A 25,259-nucleotide genomic window follows, 5' to 3' on the forward strand; every position below is an offset into this window, starting at 1 on the left:
CTGAATGGGACCATCATTTACAAAATGAACATCATGCTGTATTGAGGAAGACTAGAGATCGAGACCATAAACTCTTTAGAAAATGTTTCCTGAGGGAATAAATCACCTGAGAAGAAGGCTCATTTTCTCACAGACTTCACCTTTCAGACCTGGAACCTTTTTTTCACTAGTTATAGAAATCCATAGATACTTATCTATCTTCAAACATGGATGGTAAACCCCAAGAACATATTTTACCTATTTTGGAGGGGAATAGAGGACCTTGTAGGCACCACGTACATGTTCCCTGCACAAAACAATCTTGTAATTGAAATGCATTGGATGTCAATTTGGGAAATCAACTTACATGTCTAGATTTTGATGACAAATTTTATTACAGTGAATATTTCACGACCTGCAGAGATAATGGGTATGACAATGTAGCAGTAGAGCTTGTTCAAGGTATACAGCAACATCTTTTGAAAATATGCTTACTTTATAAACTTCAGCTACATTATATGTAAAACCTCACCAAGAAAGGACATGCTGGCCAGATCCGTGACTGTATATTTTGCATTTCTATCTACGTTTTATCCTCAATAAGAAGATGGTAGTAGTTCCCAAATCAAGCAATCTCGTTTTAAGACAAAGTTGTAGCTTCATATCTTAAAGATAAAGATAAACTTTATTGATCCCCCGTGGGGGAAATTTGTGCATTACAGCAGCTCCAGAAAACAGGGGACGGGAATATACTTATAAAAATAGAAGTTAAAAACAGATCAAACATATTTACATCATTTAAATAAAATTAAAAAAAATACAATAACTTTTAAAGACCAAAAAAAGACTTCTTTTTAAGACCAACACATCTTTGCACAGAGCCAAAGTCAAAGAGACTGAAATCCTGGAGGTGATTTAAGATCATTTAGAATTTAACAATTTAGTCTCTGAGATTTTAAGAGCAGACAAATTAGAAACACATCTATTTTTGTAATAAATGAACCTATAAGAATAAAAATCAAGACTAATCCATCCCTTGTACGATGAGTTCCTCATGTGTAATGAAAGAAACTTGAACAGACTTTTATCTTTTTTTCTGTAGGTCCTCACCCACAGACTTTATGCAGAGCAGTAATTAACATTAATTAGCCAGACCTAGATACAGCTCTGGTCGTGTATAAACAAAATACTAGAATTATTTTAGAACTGATATTTTTATATTTCCGAGACAACACTGACTTTATCGATATCTGAGAAGTGTAGCTTAAAACCCCCAGCATCTGTTTGAAGTTTGATGTGCAAATTTTGGTGACATAACATCACTGGTTAGGTTCTGAAAACAGCGCTGTTATTCCAGCATTTAAATACTGTCTGGGACACAATGGGGACCATAATGGAGGACAGATCTGTAACAGCTCCAGTGAAGAGGAGGCAAAGAAATGGCAGACAAAACACAACCTCCAGCAATGAATAAATTAGAAATCTGCCCTCTGTGATGAATGTTTGAGACATTCACTATAAACAGCGTGATTGTTGCTGGCAAACCTAACATCTCAACAATAATGACAACTATAATACCCATGACACTCTTGATTGCCTCAGTGGGAAAGACAGTGATGGTGAGAGAAACTTTAAGTCACAAAAAGAAAAGAAAAAAAAAACCATTTCAAAATGAACTTAAATACTTTTTGTGACCTCTGTGAACAACACATAGAAATATCTTTTATCGATTTCATTTTTTCTAAAAACTCTCAGGTATAATCTGTCTTTCCCCTTCAGCCCCCCCCTTGTGGTAAATATATAGCACAAAAATATAGGTGGTGAATGCTCCCGAATATATATGCAATAGATTTACAGATCAGAAGATTCTGCAGCAATAACAAAGAAAGGAGATAACTAAAATGGCTCCTTTGGGCCAGGAGATGCATGTAAGAACTCTCAGGGTTCCCACTCTTTTCCAGAGATCATTTTCCAGGACATTTTCAGCGATGATCGAGCTGGTATGACAGTCCGTGATCGTGCCATGCCAATATTAAGTTTAGTCTTTAACAAGGCTAATCACATCCACTGTGAAGTACCGCTTCAAAGGTTAAACACTTAATATCATGTTATGGTCAATTTCTTACCTTTAACAACGCAGTATTGCATTTGAAGAGACAATGCTAGCAAAGTAAAAGGAACGTTAGCCAGTCTTCGGCCCGTGTTTGACTCATACATCATTCATTGTGCATATAAATGCATTTTTTCACACGTGACACGGTTATCTTTTCCAATCTGCAGTTTATAAACATTGCCAATTGGCATTTATCAAACATATGAAACTAATTGTATTTCACTATCACTTTTGTCAGGCACAAAGTCATAATAGAACATAGTCCTGGAAGTGAGACAGCAGCTAGCAAGAAAGACCGACTAGAGAGAGAGATTCAGTGCAAGCTAGCATGTCATTAATAACGTTAACTAACTACTGTTAATGTGCTGACCTCAAACCAAGGAGAAAGCACAATTCTACCTCCATCCTTTCAATTAAATTGTAAATAAATATTCACTTTTGACACGAGGGGGAGGCGGAGCCATTACATTATCTATAGACTTCCATTCAATCTGCGTTGTGGATTATGTAACAAATAGATACTTTTATTAACGTGTGGCGGTGAAAATGTCCAACCCTGTAGGAGAGTGTTGGAATCATTTTCCAGGACAACACGTGATTTTCCAGGACATTTTACTTTTTCTCTCATTTTCCAGGTGTTTTCCAGGTTTTCCAGGACGAGTGGGAACCCTGGTTTATTTACGTTGCTACCTAATGATCCATGTACTGTTTGACAGACAGTATAACCCTAATACTGTGTGACATGTAAAGCACCTGTACTAAACACTGGACATAAATCATAAAGGGTGTAAGTATCTATACTCCAGCATGCCTGATAGCAGCAGGTCCATGTTGCCATTGCTAAGGGAAACTTTGACTCTTCCAGTTGTGGAGTTGAAGCTGGTGATACTCAGTGTCATAGGCTGCTTACTCCCACGGTAATTGCAGGAACCTTTCCATATGTAGTTAGGAGCAAAGACATCATCTGGAACTACACAGAAGAAGAGGAGAGGACGCATTACCATCAAATCAAAATGAGCAGAAGAGAGGCAGAATACAACAGAGAAGATCTGAGGAAACTGAAAAGAAGAGAAAATACAACAATGGATTAAAGCTTCAGTTAAGGAACATACTACATTAGAATTTTGGTTAAAATAACACAATTTAATCCTTGCATATCACTGGAAATTGTTAATCAAATTGTTCCTTTTAATAAATATGTGTCTGATCTTATTATATTATTGTATGAGCTTTAATAAGATGCTGAGATATTTGGAATTACAACAGAAAAGGACAGACCACAACTGAGATCTAAAACTGGAGGACTGAACAGAAGGGAAGTGAAGTGAGAAAAATATTTTGTTATTTTGTTGGATAGCAGTGAGGAACAATGAAATCGACATGAGGAAAACAGTGTGGAGCAAAAAGAGCCGAGTGTGGAGCAGCAGGGAAGAATTTATTAAACTATGATCGACAAAAATGAAAAAAAATAAAATAAAGAGATTAGATAAGTCAAGAGCAGAAAATAAATGAACGGACTGTACTAGCCTGTAATAGAATCAAATGTAATAGAACTGACCATTAAGTTTGGGGCTTGGAGTACCTGTTGCTGGTTTCACAGGTTTTTTTCTTCTCTCCGGCCACACACACACACACACACACACACACACACACACAGAGGGAGAGTTTTTGAGTGACGATCCGCCGCCAGCACCGAGGGGCCACGCGGCCTCGGGTGCGGGGATCTCAACCGGATCTCAACACGCACGCACGCACACACACTGGCACACACACACACACACTCACACACACACACACACACACACACACACACACACACACACACACACACACACACACACACACACACACACACACACACACACACACACACACACACACACACTCACACACACACACACACACACACACACACACACACACACACACACACAGAAACAAACGTGGGAAAAGAGATATTAAAATACATGAGCAGAGCTGCAGGGACTCAGTATGAAAAGATATTAAAATGTTTGCCTCTTGTTAAACTTACAGAGCCATCATCTCAAATCCCCAGAAAACCACCTTATGCAGGAGAAAGGACTTTATATTACCAAATTAGCATGCAGTGTTGGTGACTATTAGTCACACATGCGAATAGTAAGTGACAAGTGTGCAGAAAAAGGTCCCTCAAAATAAACCTCTCTAATGGGTATTTGTAGGCCGTGTAATGCAAATAGAGTTCCTGACCGATAATTGTAGTGCATATTAGATCCTTTTAAAAGTGGCCTTAAGGCACTCTGGGTTTGGCCATTCAGAGCAGCCTCTTATCGTCACTTCAAGATGCAGCCATTGTTGCCAACAAGGAGAGGCAAGCAAAGACAGAGGGCTTTTTGTCCTAGAATCTCAAATTGGATCAAAGAGTGCTCCAATTTAAAAAGGCCACCTCAGGGTTAGAGGGGGCCAGCCTTAGTGGAATCATGTCTAGGTTGGAGCTCGCTGTCCCCCCACCCCCCTTGTGCTAAGGTTGATCCAAAACTCTATCATCTACATTTCTTTTTGAGTTATTTATTAAAAAACAAACACATTGTTATAACAGCCACACTTCACAGTTTACAAAAGTATTGAGGGAAGTGATTTAATCAAAAAGGCTGCAGAACAACCACCAAATGAACTTGGTGGTGAGATTGGTTTGTTTCAAAGCTCTGGAAGGCACTTTCAATCCCAACTTTTAAACAAACCCTGATAAGAAATGCTTAAAGTGCTCAGAAAAGTGGAAACTTGAACATCTGTAATTCCACGGCAGCTGGGCAAACTCAGTCTGCTGAAGAAGATTGCTTGAAGCAATTTAAAGCTCCACAACATCTCCTACAGACTATATAGTGGGATTGTTTTGATGTAGTTTAAGCACTTTGTACTGGTGAGTATTCTATGGTCGTATACATTAGGTCACCTTACAGCTCAACATCGGACATACTGTATATAGATCGAGAAGACACTGGAGTGGGAAAATTAAATAAACTGTGGCCTTAGAATTAGTCCCTGTCTGACTGATCTCTATTAACACACAGGTATCTAATCCATCATCATCCAAACTGTGTTTATATTTACAAAAAGCAAAAGTCTCATTCGAGATATAACTCAGTTTAAGGAGATGTAAGCTGTCTGTGTGTACTGTGCACACATTTTGGTAACTTGGAGATCAGAGAGAATCTTCACTGGACCCATACTCATCCCTGAAACATCCACTGTTTGACGAATGCTTTACTTTTAAGTTTGTTATATCCAACAGACACGTGCTAGGGTTCAACAGATCACAGTAAAGCTCAACACAATCATTCTGTCAATGTGAGCTGCAGTAAAGTTGATGGGGGGGATGAGAAATGGACCCATGAGATGTGATCAATTCATAACCTGGCCTGAAAGGGTCTGACCGTGTTCATTTAACGAAGGATGAAAGACCACAATGGGATATTGTGTTATCTCTTTTTTTCTTTTTTTTTTTACAGTGCTGCCAGAAGATTGACCAGCCTGTGCAGATATCTCGTCTGATTCAAGATGGCCAGATTGCTCCGACATCTTTACTGACACAGTGACTTTGAGCAAGGCATGTTCAAATCTGCCACCTGTTTGCTTATCTCTATTTGTAATACTTAATTGTTTTAGGTAAAACATTCAATCAAATGCAATAGATACTTTAAATAGAAAGAGGATAGTATTCATAGAAATATATATTTTTTAACCTCGACATATAGGCATTTTTCCAGTCCAAGTCCCGTCACTCTTGCAGACTCTGTGTTCAGAACCCCCTGCCAGGAAGTAGCCATGCTGACAGCTGTACACCAAGGTGTAGCCAAATCCAGGCAGATCCATCCCCACCACGTCCACATGGAGCGGGCTCTCGGGCTGCTTACAGGCATGGGCTGGATGGAGGAGAAGAAATGCACCGGTATACACTGGAATTAGAGTCTGACAGGAAGAAAGCATAGCTTGCTGATACGTTAAGATGATAGGATGAATGTTTCCTACGTATGCACTCAGGTTGTGTTCCACTCCATGTCAGATCAGGCTGGCAGGTTCTAGAGGAGGAGCCCTGAATCAAATGGCCAGGCTGGCACTGAAATGACACCACGTTACCCACCTGTAGAGAGAGGGAGAGAGAGAGAGAGAGAGGGGGAAAGAGAGAGAATTAAAAAGCCACCAACACAAATATTATGTCTAAACAGTTTCTGAATACCTTCAGTCTTTCACAGTAAAGGAATGTTACATACATATGCAACGCAAAGTTGCATCTGTCTTTTGTTTAATTAAGAGCATCTGATGAGTTGGCCTTGGTGAAAATGCATTAAAGAGTAAACTATAAATATCATATGGAGAAGATTCTCCCACAAGTGTTGCACAGTAAGTTGAGAGATTTAAAGAGCCCTCTCCATACTGACTGTGAAGAAATCCTAACCTCACTACTAAAAGAAAGAAAAGAAAATCCAAAGTCCTAAGCTCTTTTAACAAGCATATTTCATATGAGTTAATATATTATATATAGGTGCTATAACACAATATCAATCCACTGCAGATATATTTAGCTTATTACCTCTCCTTCTTTTCCTGACAGCTTCTATATCAGCAAGTTAAGTACTGTGGTATGAAGGTTGATATGGAGTTAAATGTGTCAACAGATATTTTACCTTGAAACCGTAGGTCCTGTTTAGAGAGCCGTAGCGTGGTGTTCCCGGGTTATCACAGCTGGTTTTGGTTGGTTCTGAGAAAAAAACAGTTCACGCTTCTAAGTAATTACACAAAAAATCTAAAAGAAAAGATAAATTAGTAGCAGCATTATTTGTCCTCTCTCTACTCTCTTCTCCTCTGTTGTCATGGGTATGTATGTGCATGAGGACACCAGGGGGCAGTAGTGCTTTATCAAAAAATGATGCAGGGCCAGCTTTGAGAGTGTGTGAGAGAGAGTAGTGTGTGTGTGTGTGTGTGTGTGTGTGTGTGTGTGTGTGTGTGTGTGTGTGTGTGTGTGTGTGTGTGTGTGTGTGTGTGTGTGTGTGTGTGTGTGTGTGTGTGTGTGAAGACAAAAGTGAATACAGATATGAGACAGAAGTCTTTTGATCAGACAAACTGTAGAGGTACAGGCTAACGTAGAACTGCAAGGCCTGGTTTTGATCTTTGTAAGGTTAAATGATAATATTTAATAATAATCAAATATTTGTTAATATCAAGAGATTTAGCTTTGGGCTATTCATTTGGATCTTTTCTCAATGAAGATCAAGGACAATATCAATTCAAACTTTCCCTCTTTGGTAGTGCAGACTGCAACAATAATCATTTGACTTGCTTCAATATAATGCCTTTTTTATCTAAAGTCAATTTGTAAGCAACTGAGCCCACTGTTTCATATTGTTGTGCTTAATGTCTTCTCCTGAAGCAGGATTGAATTCAAGTGTGCCATGTTGCACTCTGTGGCAAATGGTAACACCTAGCCACCAACGTGAATTAGATAGAAATCCAGTTATGAAACCACAAAACACATAATGAATACAGACCTTACAATAGTGAGTCATGGAGTTCTTTGTTTAGAACATCTACCAAAGCGTAGATTTAGAGTAGATAAGTATGCCTCTCATACACTCTTTGGTGAATATTTATGAGAGTGTCAGGCGACTGATAAGGCCGAGGCGGTATCCCATTTAGAGTCATTATTTAGAAGATATTAGGTCTCACCATCTTTATTGTTAGGGATGAGTGTCCTCTGTTTGCCATTGTGCATCATAATTATGCATCCTGTTAACTTCTTTCACAGGGGCTACTTAGAAGTTTGTGCGTGTCCCTTGTCCTCATTGTTGCTGACGCCAGGCTTTTGATGTTTGTGTAAACAGGCAGTTAACAGTTACTGCCAGCCCCTCTCATCTGCCTCTCAATCTTTGCCCTTTGGGTACATGATAATCCCATGTTGCAAGTCCCACATAATCTTAAGTGTCGTTTGTCAAAGAAATCAAGATGTACAATATTAGCAGAGACAAAAGTAATAAAGGGGATTACACCGTTTCTATTCCCTTCACAATAAAGCACAAGGACATTTCATGTCTAGTTGTAGACTGAAGTCTGAAACACCATGCAGTCAAACAGAAACACTCCCTCTGACATATGTACAGTGATGACTATCTGTACTACCTTCACATCTTGGCAGTGGGTGGTTCCAGTTCCTGCTGATTCCATGTAAACATGTGAGTGAGGCATCCCCGATCAGAGAATAACCAGCCAGACATTCAAATGACACCGTCATTCCAACGCTGAAGTCTGTGCCAATCACGATGCCGTTTCGAAAAGGCCTTGGATCGGGGCAACTCTGGAGCTGGTAGGCTAGAGAGACAATGATCCGTTTTTGTGAAGGTAAATGCTAGAAACAATATGGGAATGCAGTAGCTTAGAAATGGCTTGGAAGCTGTACAGTTTGTGCTCCGTTTGTCATTTATAGAAATAAGTCCTGTGGTTTGTTAAGCTGAAGACCTGTAGCAAACTGCAGACATATTGCAAAATAACTGATGATATGAAACTCTGATTAAAATAAAATAAAGTATAGTAAAATAACCTTTAGGTCATTAAGATTGCAAACCTTTTGAAAACGGTGTCATAAACAAAAGGAGCCTGTTCTCGTTCTTTTATATTTGCTCAAATTAATCTGTCTACTACAGTATTTATCCTTGCAGTCACAGTGAATTTCACAGCCAAAGTTCAAGGAGTCAAGTGTTTGCATGAATAAAGACAGACACGTGACTGAGAAGGACTAACTTACAAAGCATTTATAATCCTGTTTTAAAATGCTTTGGCAGTCATGAGATAAATGCTATTATTAATCCACTGCTGTAATTTGCACATTAATGGAATTAGCTTTGTCAAGTTTAGGTTTTTCACATTGAATATGAGACTGCTCAAAACATTTATAGTGAATGCATATAACATGAATCTTATTTCTGACATTTATCTCAAATTAAAGACTTTTCATTATATTTTTGAAAGTCTTTTTCAGGGCAAGGGACTTTTGAAATTGTTTCCTACATGTAAATGATTTTGATGTGAGTTGCTCCAGTTGCATGTATACACAGTTATGAGAAAATTGAAATGTACTGATCAATTTATTAAAAAGGCAACAGTTTCTTTCAAAATGAAGCACAATCTTCTCGTGTTTTTGCTTAGAAAATGATCCGTCTGCACACAATGTGAGGAAAGACACTTTTTAGGAACAACGTTTACCTTGATATGTGATGTGGAACCCTGGTTTGTTTTGTGAATAGTCACTTTGGAAGAAGAAGCTGGTCTGGTGCGTGGTGCTGAACAGAGGCTTGGGGATGACTGGGCCGCTGAACCGGTCAATGACCGAGCCTGTCTCCAGCGTTCCACTGCGGATCTCTAGGTAATCGTGGATCGCTTCGGTGGAGAAATTCAGAAACTGGAGATGGATACCTGAGAAAAATACATAGTATTTGTCTTTTACAGCAATTAGCAAAGCTTCAGTAACAGAGAGGCTGGTGATAAAAGTTAGATGCAGCCACTCATGAACTACACGGCTAAAGGCAGCCAATACAGTTTCAATTAAATAAACAATAAGTACAGCACTACTACTACTCTCCTCTTTTAATCTCACCTGTCAAACTGTGCTGGACTCTGTTGCTCCCTATAAAGACAAAAAAACTAACAGAGTCCCACAGCCATGGCTAAACGAACTGACTCAGGATCTAAAAAGAGACTGCAGAAGGAAAGAACGAAAATGGAAAAAAACAGGCTTGCATGTATTTTATGAAATATGGAGAGATTCAATGAAACAATACCAAAAAGAAGTTAAAGACGCAAGAGCAGCATTTTATTCTAATCTGATTTTAGTCAATCATTCTAACCCCAGAATTTTATTTAAGGTTTTAGAATCAATCACCACCCCCTCCCCTTCTTATTTTACTGATCCTTCTCAGGATCTATGTGAGAAGTTTTTAACTTATTTTACTAATAAAGTCAAGGACATTAGGCAACAAATCATCCCCCCAGACCGTATTTTAGACACCAGCAGGGAACTTAACAGTTATTTTAGCAGTTTTGAGCCGGTGTCCTTGACCTTTTTATCTGAAATCAGCTACGTGCAGCCTTGATTTTATTCCCACAACATTTCTCAAAGAGGTTTTTAACACAGTTGGACCCAGTATTTTATCCATTATTAATAGTTCCTTGGCGGAAGGTGTAGTCCCCTCTGCTTTTAAACATGCTGTGGTCCAACCACTTTTAAAGAAACCCAACCTTGATCCCACTGATTTTAACAATTTTAGACCAATCTCAAAACTTCCATTTTCATCAAAAGTTTTAGAAAAGGTGGTTTCAACACAACTTTTATCTTTTATGACTGAAAATAACCTCTTTGAGAAATTCCAATTCGGTTTTAGAGCTTGTCACAGCACAGAGACTGCCCTCCTCAAGGTAACCAATGACCTTCTTTTAGCAACAGATAGAGGGGAGGGCACAATTTTAATTCTTTTAGATCTTAGCGCAGCTTTTGATACTGTTGATCACACAATTTTAACTGATCGTCTCAGACATTGGGTTGGTTTAAAGGATACTGCACTTAGCTGGTTTTACTCTTATCTTTTAGAAAGAACCTTTGCGGTCACCATCGGTAACTACTCCTCCTCTACCTCTAACATTACCTGTGGTGTACCGCAAGGTTCGGTTTTAGGTCCCATTTTATTCTCCATTTATATGCTGCCTCTTGGCCAAATAATTGAACGCCACAATGTCTCCTTTCACTGCTACGCAGACGACACACAGATATACCTTCCTTTGAGACCTGAGGACCCTAGGAGCCTAGCTGCTGTCAGAAACTGCCTAAACGATATCAACTGCTGGATGGCACAAAACTTTCTCCAACTGAACAATTCTAAATCTGAAATCATAGTATTCAACCCGCCAAACACCACTCATATCTCAAAGAGCAGCCTCGGTCCCTTATTCACCAATGTCCAACCCACCGCCAGAAATCTAGGAATAACATTCGATTGCAATCTCACCTTTGAATCCCATATCAAAACAGTTGTCCGATCAAGCTTCTTCCATCTACGCATCATCTCCAAAATTAAAACAATCCTAACCCAACGAGACCTTGAAAAGATCATCCACGCCCTCATCTTCTCCCGACTTGACTACTGTAACTCCCTCTTTTCCGGAATCACAAATAAGCCTCCAGCTGGTCCAAAATGCAGCAGCTAGGCTTCTTACTGGTTGTAACAGACGACATCACATCACTCCAATTTTAGCTTCATTACACTGGCTTCCTGTACGTTTTAGAATCGATTTTAAGATTTTACTCATTACTTTTAAAGCACGGACGGGGCTGGCTCCAAGCTATATAACAGAGCTACTGACACCATATGAGCCAGCCCGCAGTCTTAGATCCTCAGGTGGGGGCCTCCTGGTCGTTCCAAAGTCGAGACTTAAAACTAAAGGTGACCGGGCCTTTTCAGTCAGGGCCCCTCGACTTTGGAACGACCTCCCTGAGGAGATAAGACTTGCAGATTCCCTCAATTCTTTTAAATCCCTTCTTAAAACATACTTTTACAGACTTGCTTTTATGTGATGTCGTCTTCTTAATGTCTTCTTAATGTCTTCTTAATGTCTTTTATTTATGGTCTTATCTCGTATTTATGCTCATATCTTAATCTCCTCTTGTGTTTTAACTTGGTAATTTCTTATCTTACTTAGTCTATTTATGTTTCGTATTTATAGTTAATTTTTATTTTTATTAATATTATAGTTTTGGGTTTTTTGATCCTTTAACCACTTGTTTTTATTTCTTTTACTGCTCTTACCTTCTTATTGCTTTTTATTTGCTTTTATCTCTTAGTTTCTTACATCTTTCTAAATCTTTGGTCCTCTTGGTCTCAGCTCGTGTTGTTGGGTTCTTGTGTTTCCTGGGTTCTTATGATGGTTCTTATGATGGTTCTTATGATGGTTCTTGTGATGGTCGGGTTTTATATGTCTGGTTGTGTATCGTGCACTTTGGGTTCTTTTCTGTTGAATTGTATTTAATTATTTTTGGTATTTTGCATCTGTTATATTCTTACTGTTGTTAATGTTTTTCTGTGTTTGCTTTGTTTGCTTTGTTCTTGCTGTTTGTCAAAGCACTTTGTAAACCTGTGTTTTTAAAAGGTGCTATATAAATAAAGTTATTATTATTATTATTATTATTATTACATGAAGATGGAGACAGAGGGAACATGTTACAGGGGAAATGAAAAAAGAACCAAACACACACTGTTTAAAACACAAGTTAAAAGTTGACAGTGTATCTTACCAAAGCCGACAGATAAGTTGACTGTCCATGTGCAGTCTAATCCACTGGGGTAGGTGCCGGGGTAACCAGGACTGAGAATCACTCCACTTACATCTGTCATGGACCCACCACACTGAGCTGGAAACACACACACACAATGCACACGTATTACACAGAAAGGCAAAAAAGTAAGTTTTATACACTTCCTCTGGTTGGACACTTGAGTATCTCCAACCTGACATTTTGTGTCACATTGAATAAAACATTAATATTCTGAATCTTTAATAAATGCCCTTCTTGAATAAATCACCGTTGTGCATGTAGATGTGTGTCCAAGGCTTGTTTCCCTTTTGCCTCAGTGCATGCTGATGATTTGGCACAGCGTGTATGTTATGACAGAGTCTGTCGGAGCTTTGCATCAGTGTAAAAGCTTAATCATATTCTGCACAGCATACTAAATAATCAGCTCATCACAGAGAAGTAAATTGATCAAACAGCTTGTTTTTTCAGTGAGTCAGGATAGGCAGTGCAGATGAGTTGCATCATCCCTGCAGCACTGAAGTTTTGCATGATTCTCAATGTAGTCAGGCTAGATTGCCTCTCTCTGTGTGTGTATGTGTGTATATTTGTATATGTGTGAGTGAGTGAGTGAGTGAGTGAGTGAGTGAGTGAGTGAGTGAGTGAGTGAGTGAGTGAGTGAGTGAGTGAGTGAGTGAGTGTGTGTGTGTGTGTGTGTGTGTGTGTGTGTGTGTGTGTGTGTGTGTGTGTGTGTGTGTGTGTGTACTGCAGTAGAACACCTACCAAGACATAAAGGAACAGGGTAGTTCCATCTTCTGACAGGCCCAGGCATGCAGGTGTTATGGGCATTGCCCTGAAAAGTAAGAGAAACCACAAGGTAGTTTTATATTACAGTTGGCAATTCATTTAGTTATTATAAATAATTTATGTACTCTACAATAATATTCATGCTTTGCAGTAACAGCTGTTGGCATCTGCATCAGTGCTGTAGAGCTGCAATAATCAAAATCTGTGTATTAAGCGTAAAGAAGCAAACCTCTGTTTGACTTTTATACTGCACAGAAATTGGGCAGACGACATCAGAGACATAAATAATGCATGCGCTGAAATAAACCACACCAGCGTAGTATGTTTAGTAAAAGCTGAGAAAAACCACCCAAGAGCTTGGGTTCCTCCTGATTCACAGTTTAAAAAGTTCTTGATTTGAGCAGCCAGGGGATAGAAGGAGTGAATGGCAGCACACTCGGAAAGCTGAACAGCCTTTAATAATTTCACAAACCCATCTGGCAGTGGGATTGCATTAAAAAACTATTGTACTTAGTGGTAAGTCAATGAGTAATAACCCACACAAATGTTGTTTGTTTTTTACTTGAAGAGAGTATCCTGTACGACATCTCCAACCATAAATCTGTCTCCTTGTCTTATTCCATAGCTCGGAGTCTGAGGCTCTGGACAAGACTCAAGGCCAATAGCTGAGAAGAGATGTGAAATGATGTTTTAGTCCACATATTGTGTTTGAAGAAAAATGCAAAAGATAAAGCAGCATAAAGGAAAATATGTTACCTGTGTATTCCAGGTGAAAACCAGCAGCGGAGACACTGATATCAGAGCTGAAGCTGAGATGGAGGTTGTTGGATGTACTGTTCAGTAGAGGAAGAATGGAGGTGCCTGAATACAAGGAGAGAGGCAGAGAGCATCAGAGAAGCACTACCAAATTTCTTTATTCTTTAAACAAAGCCTTGAAAGCAACGTTCTCAGTAATCTGACAGGGAAGGGAACAACAAAGGCCTCCAAAAACCTATAATTTTACTTTTCTTAGTAATCTGTTCTCGGAGGAGGAAAAGGAGAATTACTTTTATATGAGACATCTGTTTAATTTGAAATCCCTTTTAAAATGTTCACTTGGCCTACTTGGAGAGGCAAAGTACAAATGAAAAATAAGGTGCTGAAGCAAACCAGTGTAATCATTTCAGGGCCCTTCACAATAACATAAAAGATAATTCAACTTAATGTAAAGAAATATTAACCCACTCTAACTTCCTTGTCAATGTGCATGTGTCGTTGTCTTATTTAAAGGAAGAATGTGCGACTTTTTGATCCAGTAGATGTCGTCCTGGAGCACCAGCATGTAACCAAAACAAACCGCTGTTTGGCGACACCTCCGATATTCTATAAGGAGTTATCAATTAGAACGCACCATTATTAAGCGCCATTAAGCGCAAGCGGCGGACCAAATTGTTCTCTGCTCGAGCTGCAATCGCCTGTGGCCTGCATTGTTGTGTTAGCAGGCTAATGTTAGCACACTTCGGTTAACTCATAGCTTCACATTGCATATAAATTGACATGGAATGACTGTGATCTAAAGACTCTTACATGACATCTAAAATAAGCAGAGAGTATGTTATTCTTCTTTTCTCTAGTCCTTGATTGTAACAGCTTGATACGCAAGGCCTTACTGTCCATGTAAACATGATGTAAACATGGCTCCGACAACAGTACAGCTGGCGAGACTCGTGCTTCTCACTCATTGTAGACAGTCATGACTCAGAGACACACACAGATTCTGATGTATTTATGTGTAAAATGTCCCACATTCTTCCTTTAAAATGGCAACAGTTACTTGCGCAGAGGCAGAGAGCTGTGAGCAAAGGCGTGTTACTATTTGCATGTTTTCTTTTGTTCAGTGGCAGTCAAAACTCATCAAAGTTACAGAGCAACCTCTGAATCAACAGTGAACTAGGCCAGCTGATGTTATCGGTTGCCTGTTGTGAGGGGAATTCATAAGCACTTTTCTGAACAGTCTGCCGCCCCCCTGCTGGTGTCTTTCACAATCCAGAGAAAATCTCATTCATTATCGTAACGGAAAATAATAAATTATTTTTCCTTAATAATACATGATGAATGATGACGAATGACTATTGCATGGATTTAACCATAACAATCTAGGATGTATGACAGTACTAATTAATAGTTGTAATGAACCTGTAAAAAGTTCAATTACCTCCCTGCATGTATTTATTCATTAATAACTTTTTATATGGGAGTAGAGTTCCTGTCATGATAATTTCATTGCCACCAATTGAATCTCTTACCCAGCTAGTCATAAAAATGTCAAGCCCTTCCATAAATTACTCAGCATAACAAGCAGATAATCAGATGGCTTTGCTTCCCTCATAGTAGAATGAGTTAACTCCCTCCTTTAACAGCTCGTGAATGTATCCACAGAGATGCTTCACCTCAACTGAGCACGTTTTTAGTGGCTGGAGCAAGAGGGACTCTAAAATTATCCATACTGTAAACTGCAGGGAGCAATCAGACTCATAGTACACTAATGTGCAACCTTCTTCTTGGGGTTTATTTTAGTGCGCAGTTTATTTTAAAAACAGGAAAACATGAGAACAGAAATGTATCTTTTTCTTTTCTGAAGAACATTTTCTCCTTCATGTATAAATAAGATACATAGAGTGTATGCATCTTTGGGCTTGTATTGTGCCTTTATTATTTAGAGATAGAACATAAGATAGTCAGAATATTAATATTCACACTTTAGTTTTCAGTTTTGGCTTTCATGCATTATCTAAGTATTTAAGAGCTATATTGTTAAAAAATGATTAGCATATTGAAGCAACATGTGTGCTTCTAGTGTGTGTACAATTATTTTAACCAGAGCAGAAGTTGTTGTTTTTCACATTGTAAGGCTTTATTATTGGTAATCAGTTGTAAATATCAAACATAGTTTAATTAACTTTGGCTGGATTGCTTTTCGCATTCAGCTGGTGATACTGTGAATAAACATGTGGGAGCATTTAGAATTGGAAATAATCAGATTGTTTTGGAAAGAATGACTCTGATTCATAGTCTCCTGGGTTGATCAGAAAACATTCATAGAGTTTAAGAGGATCAGTAAGCTATGGGACATCTATTTCTTTCGAGGAATTGCAGAGAAACAAGCAGGTGTAAGATTTTGTGTGTCTCAACTCCTGCTGGGAGAGTCAGAGGGGAGTCAGACTGGCTCTAACTGCACTCTTAGCAGAGACTCACAAGGTCAGCATCTTGTATGCCCCAATACACCATGACAATATGCAATGTTTTTCTAACTTTATGCATTAAACTGTCAAGCTGTATTTGCTGTGATCATGTCAGACGATAACACAGCTCTTCTTTGTTTTGCTATGTAGAGTGAATGTTTGGTTTCTCTCTGAATTCTTCTACCTTAGATATAACCGGCAGATGCAGCTGTGACAGGCAGTTTAGACTTTAATGTTGTGTTTTATGTTCTCTAAAAGTGTCTTTTCAGTTACAACGTCTTAATTCAACAATAAGTGCTACTGTTATATGATTTAAAACTAAGAGTGTTAATTCATTTTTAAAAATAACTATTTTTTTAATAATAAAACCGTTATTAGTATAAAAAGTCCATACTTTTGTGTTTTGAGTTACATTTTCAATAAGCTAAAATAAGTTTTTTTTTTTTTTTTTTTACCAGAGTAGCTTCCCAGTTGGGGTGCGTGGTTGTCAGCACCGTCGTAGAAATCCAAAGAGTCCCAGTTATGCTCAGTGGCGAAACTCACAACTTGTATCTGCAGAGAGAGATAAAAAGAAATGAGGAGAAAGGATTTGTTCTTGTTAGCTACTGTTTCATTGTATTCAATAAAAGCACTTAAGTTGTCATTTGGTTGTATTCGTACAATGGACTCTAAATTTGCTCATTCAGCAAACAAAAAAGTGAAAAAAGGAAAATACAAAACACAGTGTGGCCATAGTCTGTGGAACAGCGAATATGATCAATCACACTGTCAAAATAATATAAAAAGGAATATGAGTCTTATAATGCCAAAAAAGAAAAGAAAAGCTGAGAGGTGTCTGTCTCATATTTGTAATTCATTCTATATGGTGTCAGAGTCATCTTTGCCTTCGTATTTGTCCGTGAGAGAGGTTTAGCTTACATGCAATCAGGCATGAGCTCTCACGATTAGATCCTATCTAGTTATCTCTGAATGGTCCGTCTCTCACAAACCATCCATCCATTCACCCTTCTAATAATATCTTATCTTCCTTGACATCCTGTCTGCTCAGCTTATAAGCCCATGATACATAGGTCAGCCAGAAAGCTAGCATGGCAGGTTCTACCTGTATTCCAGCCCCTTCCGGCACAGAGACCTTCCACACACAGTTCTGGTTATTGTCGTAGGGCTCTGGATACCCAGGCGACAGGATGGTCCCACGACGAGCGGTCAGCATTCCCCCGCAGGGAACTGTATGAGGAGAGAGAGCAGAAAAGAGAGGAAAACGGAGGTTATAGCAACATTTTGAAAGTAACAGAGAAAGACATCTTTGAGCCATCTCTCACCCTGGAGAGGAGAGGACCAAAGAGGATAGTCATTCAATTGCATGACTTATAGCACACTATGGTTTTACTGAACTGTAGTATTTACCTATGCATGTAGGCAGTGTGTCGTTCCACTGGGCCAGGTTGTCTGGAACGCTCTCACACCGTATGGCAGTGGATCCGTGTAGGACATAACCAGGGTTGCACTCAAACTGCACCATGGAGCCAACTGCAAAGTCATTACCAAGACGCTTCCCAAAGCGTGGCTCGGGGACTGAACTACACTGGGTGGAGCTGGTCCTTGGCACAGCTGCAGGACAAAGACAGATGTCAAAACCAATCAGAGAATGTGACTATACATAAAATACCACATGTACAATTATTGCTGTCTGTCTTGAGCAAGACATGATTGGAAAACATCTTTCATGTCACTGTGAGTTTAGCATATGTATGAAGATATATAACAATCCATAATGTTAGTGTGGCAATATATCAAAAATACAGCAATAGCCCAATATACCCCATAGACAAAGAAAGCCAAGGTTTATGAGCAGTAAGCAAGCAGCTGCTGCAAACCTTTAAACTACTATTACTGCTACTAAAACAATAATGAGAATTTCAATCATTTTTTTGCCTACTTGCGCTTGGCTGACCTTGGTAGACAAAGTGAAATCCCTTAGCCGTTTCTGGTCCGACTGTGTTGAACTTGACTGTGATCTGGTTTCCAGAACTCAAAGGAAGAGACTCGCCTAGAGAGAGGAAGACAGATTTAAAGAGAGATAAGAACAAAAAGAAAGAGATGCCAGTGGTTCATTCATCTTTCCATATATCAAGCCACATATCCATCCATCTATTCCTACCCGAATGGGACCCCGACAGAGAAGACAGCAGTGTGTTTTGCTGTGTAGGTCCATCGTAGATTTCCACCACATCATTAAGCGATGTCTGGAACAACACGAACTGACTGAAGAGTACTGGAGACAAAACAGGGCAAAAAAGTGAAATAAAACAGATGAGTTAACCAATCATGAATGGTAGCAAATTATTATTCCATGACACTGTCAGTGCCTGACCTTCCTAGATTAAAAGTTAACCTGTGACATCAACATTAAGGAGTGGTGTCATCTTCTATTTGAAACCAACTACTGGCACAAAAGTACATATCAGCACATGTCAGGTCAAAACACCACCTTGTCTTCGGTCTAACCTACATGTTCATAAGTTGGCCAGGTTGCAGAGGTGTTATCAGCTAGTGTGAAATGCTGCTGCTGACAAATCTCACTCACTTTGTCAACACATGTCATTGGAACAAGTTTGTCTGTGTTTTCTCGGCAGTGTTACAAGAGTGTTTTAGTATATTGGAAGCGTAAAGTCTGCTGCTGTGTCCAGGAATGTAGCTCAAGCATCCAATAAAATAACCGGAGATTCCTCTGTTGACCAGGATTTTTACAGTGCAGCCGTAGTGGCAGGTAGGCAGGTCCCCTGGAGGACAGAGGCGCTGTATTCGCACAGTCTAGCACAATTTTCTCTGTCTTTGTTGATCACGGTTTCTTCAAATAAATCATAAATTGCCTTAAGTGACTAATCTGTAGTTGTTTAAAAGAAAATTTGTTTTCAGCACATGGAAAAAATGTCCTTTAGTATAAATCTAATTCATTTCAGCTTCAATGAAGCCGGCGCCCTGAGCACGCACGCACGCACGCACGCACGCACGCACGCACGCACGCACGCACGCACGCACGCACGCACGCACGCAAGATTTCCAGTTGTGTCTCCAGGTGTGAAAGGGAATCACACAGTAATACCAAATCATCAAGAAAGGGGTTGAGCTCTGCAGGGTTGATGAATCTACCCTCTTATACTTAGAGCCATGTCATCGTTGTACACGAGGATGTGTTTAAGGGCATGCTGCTGAGCAGTCGTAAAGAATGACAGGATTCTGCCTGTCAGCAGAAATACTTCAAAGCTCCCACCGTGTATGGATTTTAAGGAAATCAGAGTGATTATGGTTTCCATCATTCCTCACAATGGTATTGACACACCACAGAGCAGGGGTGGAGTTCAAAGCTGACACTGCTTCAAGACAGCTCGGATTCCAGGCAGGAAGACACACTTTCGCCATCGTTAACAGCCAGATTCATTAAGCATTATCACACACAGAGAATGGCTTACGCTCTTTCATTTATCACAGTGGATTTCCCTTTCACATAAAGAAAAAACCAAAGAACAACATAAATACATAGCAAGCACAAACAGGCCAAACAAATGAATACACATAGAGAAAGATGATCACAGCAGTGTTGCCCCTTGCTGTGCTCACCACATGACTTGTTGGTAGTAGAATCCCTCTGAGCTGCAGTCACATACGCCTGATAGATCTGTTCACTTGTACAGGGTCTTAACAAGTCTGATCAGTCCACTGAGAATTCTTCACTGTTTATTTCAAAGATTCCTCAACTCTTGACGTCAGATGGAGAAAACCTGGGCAGTGATCCCTGCAGAGCTGCCATGCCTCCTGAAGAGCAGACTGAGAGGGTGTCCTCATCCATGTCCTCAGAAAACAGGAGGGAAAAAACACCAAGTGTTTTCACACCAAGTGTTTTCACACCTGGCGGACTTAAGACTGAGGGAACCGATCGTATGAATGCTGTAACGTCATGAAGCATTTCACAGCCAGTCCTGTGGTTTGATTTCAACTCCTCTGATAATAAAACTTTTGAAACCTCAACATTGAGTCTTTAAGCTTCATTTGCCATAAGATCATATATCATACGCATGTTATTTATTTATTTTTGTATTTTGAGAATGAAAGCAGTTCAGATGATTCTGGTAATGGTAGAAAACAAATGAAAGGCAACACAACAGTCTAAGGTTCAGAGAGGGTGTCACTGCTTGTCATATTCAATATGTAGGCAGACCAAATGATACTGTAGCTCCTCTCAGTCAAAATCCCTACAATGAGATAAAACTGCAAAAGCTTCTATGCAAATATATATTCCATGACTGGAAATCATATCCACCACTACAATATTTTATATAATACTTACTGTTATTAAAGCCATTATTTCAAATAGTCAATAACTGATGTAGGGATATAAGAAAGACTATGCAAATTTGTGTGCTATAAAATAATAACAAATAACTAGACTGCGTATCATGAATTCACTTTTCAATTTACTTGACAACAAGAGACATCCATCCATCAATCCATTATCTTTGCCGCTTTCTAATTCGGGGTCACAGGGGGGGAGAACATGAATAGGGAGAAAATGGAAACTTGACACAGAGAGGCCCTATCCGACAGGGATTTCAGGAACCTCCTTGCTGTGACATTAAAATGATTCTTCACACAAATTTTGATTGTAAATTAACCCCTACACATGTTTGGAGAGGCATTATTAACATGGGTGGGATATACTGGAATCAGATATTCCGTCAGACAATGTAACAGACTACAGTATGATCATTTATTTATAGTATAATACTTATTGAACATTCAAACCTCTAAAGAGAAAGAGGTTCTACATGCGTGTAAGAAAGTATAAAAAGAGACACTTCCTTTTTATGAACATATTCAAACCCTAACGTGAAGAATCCTCTACATTATTCATTTCTTTATGATTTGTCATTTATGCCTGACTTAAGGACCAATGTTGAAATGTTAAAAGATAAAAACAGCCTCATCTTTAAATGTCACTTCAATAATAAAACCCTGACCTGGAATCAAAAATAAATGGCCAATGACCGTCTTTTGATCATCTATAATATCTCTGAAAGTTTTAATGTCACAAAATGTCAAAGAAACGTATGACCACAGTTTTTCATTCCTTCTTGTCGTAACTTCACCTACACTTCAGAGTTTTAAACTTGCACATGAAATTGTTTTAAGTATAAATAATGGATTCCCTTAATATTCATAATTCCATATCAACACTGTATCACACAGAATGGATTCCTACAGGTACAGAATTTAATTCTGCAAAGGATCTTGGATGGTTATTCTCTATTAAGGATCACGTTAAATGCAAGGTAACCTATTCTATGAGACAGCGTGTATGGACTTACCAAACGCTCTTAGCACAGATATAGAGTAGACACAAGTCTGTCCAGATGTATAGTTCCTGGAAAATTGGGAGATAAAACAGTCCCTTCTGATCCTGTAGATCGACTGCCACAGGGAGCTAAAGTAGGAATACACACAATCAGATAGGCACATTATCATACACATAATTATTTGTTGTATTAAGAGAGGTTTATGCTCTGTTTGCTGAGTACTTTATTCCACTCTGTGCATTAGTTTGTGTTACCTTGACAACTAGGCAAAGCCCTGTTCCATCCAGGTCTGCCATCATCTCCCATACTGCAGGTGAGAGTCGAATAGCCCTAGAAGAGATTTTACAGTGAAAAAAAAAAACCCAACTGGTCAACAAACAAAACAACCTTTTAAGAACCAGCAACCCATCCAATCAATCAACATTTACACAAAATAATCAACAACAAATCAATAAACCAAGCCCCACCCATCCATCCAACCATCCATGCAACCATCCATCCATCTACCCACAAGCAGCTCAACACATCAAACTAACCACTAAACCAATTATCCATCTAGCTGATCAACTAACCTTAAGGATCAAATGGATCCCAACTGATCAACTAGTTTAGAAGCTGAATAAACATGCAACCATCCATCCAACCACCTCCAGCCATCCAATCACTAAACAACCGACCTGTGACCCCTATCAACCAACTAACCCTCCACCTACACATCCATCCATCCATTCAATTGTTTTTGTGTTTTTTTGCATCTTTACCTGCAGCACATGTCCAGCCTCACAGTAGAAGGTAACAGTAGAGCCTAGCTTATAATCAGACCCCAACCTGGTCCCAATCAGAACAACACCTGGGTCGAAACAGGATTCCCTCAGCTTGGCTAGAGGAAAAAAGAGAGAACAAGTGTGCAAGTTAGAGAGAGGATGAGGAAAAGATAAAGCAACAGGCACACATAAATACAGACTCAAATTAATAATAACTAAGTCTCTCACTATAATCAAATGAGGCAGGCATTACGTTGGCCTTTTTCAACAGTCTGTTTGACTTAGCTGTCTTTGCCGAAGATAGAGGATGAACCAGAAATTCATCATCCAGCTTATGAATGGTACATGAACCTTACGGCTATAAAATTACGGCTTTGGCCCACCTCCTGAAAGATTAGCGGCCACCATGCATCAACTTTAAGACTTAATTCCAGAGTCCACATGAAGCCAGTGTTGATACTTTTGTTCAGGTAAATCAAACTCAATGCTCTGGCAGACTATTTCAACAGACACTAATTCAACAGGGACTTTATAGGGAGGGCAATCTGTCTATTTCATCTTAAAATCAGCATGATGCACACTGTCAGCGGTGTGGGAGCCTTAATTGCATTCATTTTGTATTTGATGTTACAGAATATTTCAGGAGACGTCTTTGTTAAATGTAAGAATTAAATATTTCTGAAGACATTCTGGAGACATCCTGTCACTACAGGGGGCCTTTAAAACATTTTTAGACGGTTGTACAAGTTTGAAAACCTTAACCAGTAGTTTCCCATGTTACCTTGCTCATGAAAAACAGAAACGAAAGAAAAGCAAATGCAACAAAAAAAGGATATTAAAATTATTCTTCAACAATTGGCCGCTGCAAATTGGCTGTCAAAACAAAATGAAAGATAACTTAGATTATTGTGATTATACCAAAGCGGATTTACCTTATCATAATGCAGATACATTTTACTCTGTTATTTCCTACTGACTTAAAGGTTTTAAGACAAAAATCAATGTCTAACAGGATGAATTTCTGTTCTTGCTGATGCCTCTGATCTTGTAAAATTGTCTTAGTATTGGCATTACATTTTACCTTTGTACTCCAGGTGAAAGCCAATGTAGGAAACAGACCCATCACTTCGAAACGCTAAATGCATTGTATTGGAACTGCTCTCTATCCGCTCTGGGAGTTTGCTGTCCTGGAAGCTGCCAATCAGAGGGCTGTTGCTATCTGGTTGCTATCCATACACAGGAAGTCATAGTTTGGCTCAATATTGAAGCTAGAGATGGATATAAACAACACAGACAGGGACGTAGGGTAGGAGGGCAGAGAAAGGGAAAACAGGGGGACCATGAAGAATCATGTCAATTAAAAGGATTAGAGGAGCATTTGCAGAACTCTTGAATGTATAAACTTTTAACTTTTAAGAAAAAAGTGTCAAATGGTGTTGTTTGTGCAGTTGAAGTTACAGACTTGTAAATGGCCTTTGTTACCTCACTATATTTCCTGAGTCCACTTCGATGATCCATGTGCAACGTAGATTGTTGTCGTAAGGAAATGGATATCCAGGGGAGAGAATCCTGAGAAGGAGAGCGCCTTATTAAGCTGAATCTAAAATCAGAAAGTTCAGAGGCAGAAATGGTGGAAGAAAAGGTTCTAAAATATCGGACTTGCTAGTCTGAGTCACAGCTGCTGCAGCCTCTGTGTGTGTCACTCTGTCTATGCTTTCATTTGTTCAGGTTTAATTAGGGAACGGACTGTATAAGTCTTCAAAATTTACCTCCAAATCTATTCAAATCAAAGCATTTTGTACAAAACACATAGGAATATGTGAGCATGTGTGTATATAAATGTGAGTTCTGCAGCCCTGATACTGCACAGCTTATACTGTAGAAGGCAATTATTGACTTGTTGATATTAATATTCAGAGCTGTGGTTTGCTTTCCCCCATCAGTTTCAAGCCATGAAAAATTAATTAAGAAGGCAATGATGTTTTAATGGCATATTTAGAAATCGGTCGATACTTGAAAGGGAGTTGCTTCCCAGTAAGTTTTATTGTTTCCCTAAAATTGCTGCTGATTTGATACAGTGGTCTGACAGAATTCAATCGATTTAAATGTGTTTATGAAACGATTCCAGCAAACAGGTTCTCCACGTAGCCCTGTTTATAGAGAGGGAATGACATAAAAAAGAGCTGGTTAGAAACAATTCAAGAGACAAAAATAATAACAAGGAGATGGGCCAGTGTGGGTGTGCACATCTGTGTGGAATTTGTCTGATTGCACAGCAATCTCAAAGTACAGAAAGCAAATGAGCCAGTAGAGGAAAGGAAATGGATCAATTAGAGAGAGGAAGTCCAGGTGGTAAAGTCTCCTGAATAAATAGACTTTTTATTGAGATTTCAGAACTAGCGCAGTGTGTGATCTCATGGAAATCAAAATGGTGATTCCGCAGGAAATTGACCTCCAGCTGCTTTTTGCAGATTATTGAATGGACGTCCCGTATGAAGGGTCTTTGCATAAAGTAGCAAGGGACATTTTACCAGAGTGTAGAGAAAGACTGAGTGCAGTAATGTTTACTGCTTGTAAAAGGTATAAGTGCACTAGCTGCTGGGTTGTGGGAAAATTAGATGGACCCGCTTGAGCGTTAAGTATTATGTGAAGAGAAGAAATTGTCTAATTATGCTGATAACAGTTCCCTCTCAAACTTATTAAATAGCTCTT

The 25,259-nt window shown here is 39.1% G+C and overlaps 1 protein-coding gene across 1 annotated transcript in view; it reads right to left on the reverse strand.

The window, feature by feature from the left end:
* Positions 1-353: 353 nt before the first annotated feature.
* LOC110003992 (CUB and sushi domain-containing protein 3-like) overlaps positions 354-25,259 on the reverse strand; it is a 39,789-nt gene continuing 14,883 nt past the window's right edge. Inside the window, 23 exon segments of the mRNA XM_065950991.1 lie at positions 354-3,062; positions 5,815-5,994; positions 6,101-6,212; positions 6,757-6,830; positions 8,246-8,434; positions 9,326-9,535; positions 12,405-12,521; positions 13,185-13,254; positions 13,771-13,787; positions 13,790-13,873; positions 13,965-14,069; positions 16,885-16,981; positions 17,532-17,656; positions 17,837-18,040; positions 18,384-18,479; positions 18,591-18,704; positions 21,796-21,852; positions 21,855-21,911; positions 22,038-22,113; positions 22,545-22,663; positions 23,629-23,772; positions 23,775-23,815; positions 24,035-24,116. Coding sequence (XP_065807063.1) covers positions 2,869-3,062; positions 5,815-5,994; positions 6,101-6,212; positions 6,757-6,830; positions 8,246-8,434; positions 9,326-9,535; positions 12,405-12,521; positions 13,185-13,254; positions 13,771-13,787; positions 13,790-13,873; positions 13,965-14,069; positions 16,885-16,981; positions 17,532-17,656; positions 17,837-18,040; positions 18,384-18,479; positions 18,591-18,704; positions 21,796-21,852; positions 21,855-21,911; positions 22,038-22,113; positions 22,545-22,663; positions 23,629-23,772; positions 23,775-23,815; positions 24,035-24,116 — 2,564 coding nt within the window. The 3' untranslated portion in view covers positions 354-2,868.

Source organism: Labrus bergylta, chromosome 22 (genome assembly GCF_963930695.1).
Source record: "Labrus bergylta chromosome 22, fLabBer1.1, whole genome shotgun sequence".
Taxonomy (NCBI): Eukaryota; Metazoa; Chordata; class Actinopteri; order Labriformes; family Labridae; genus Labrus; species Labrus bergylta.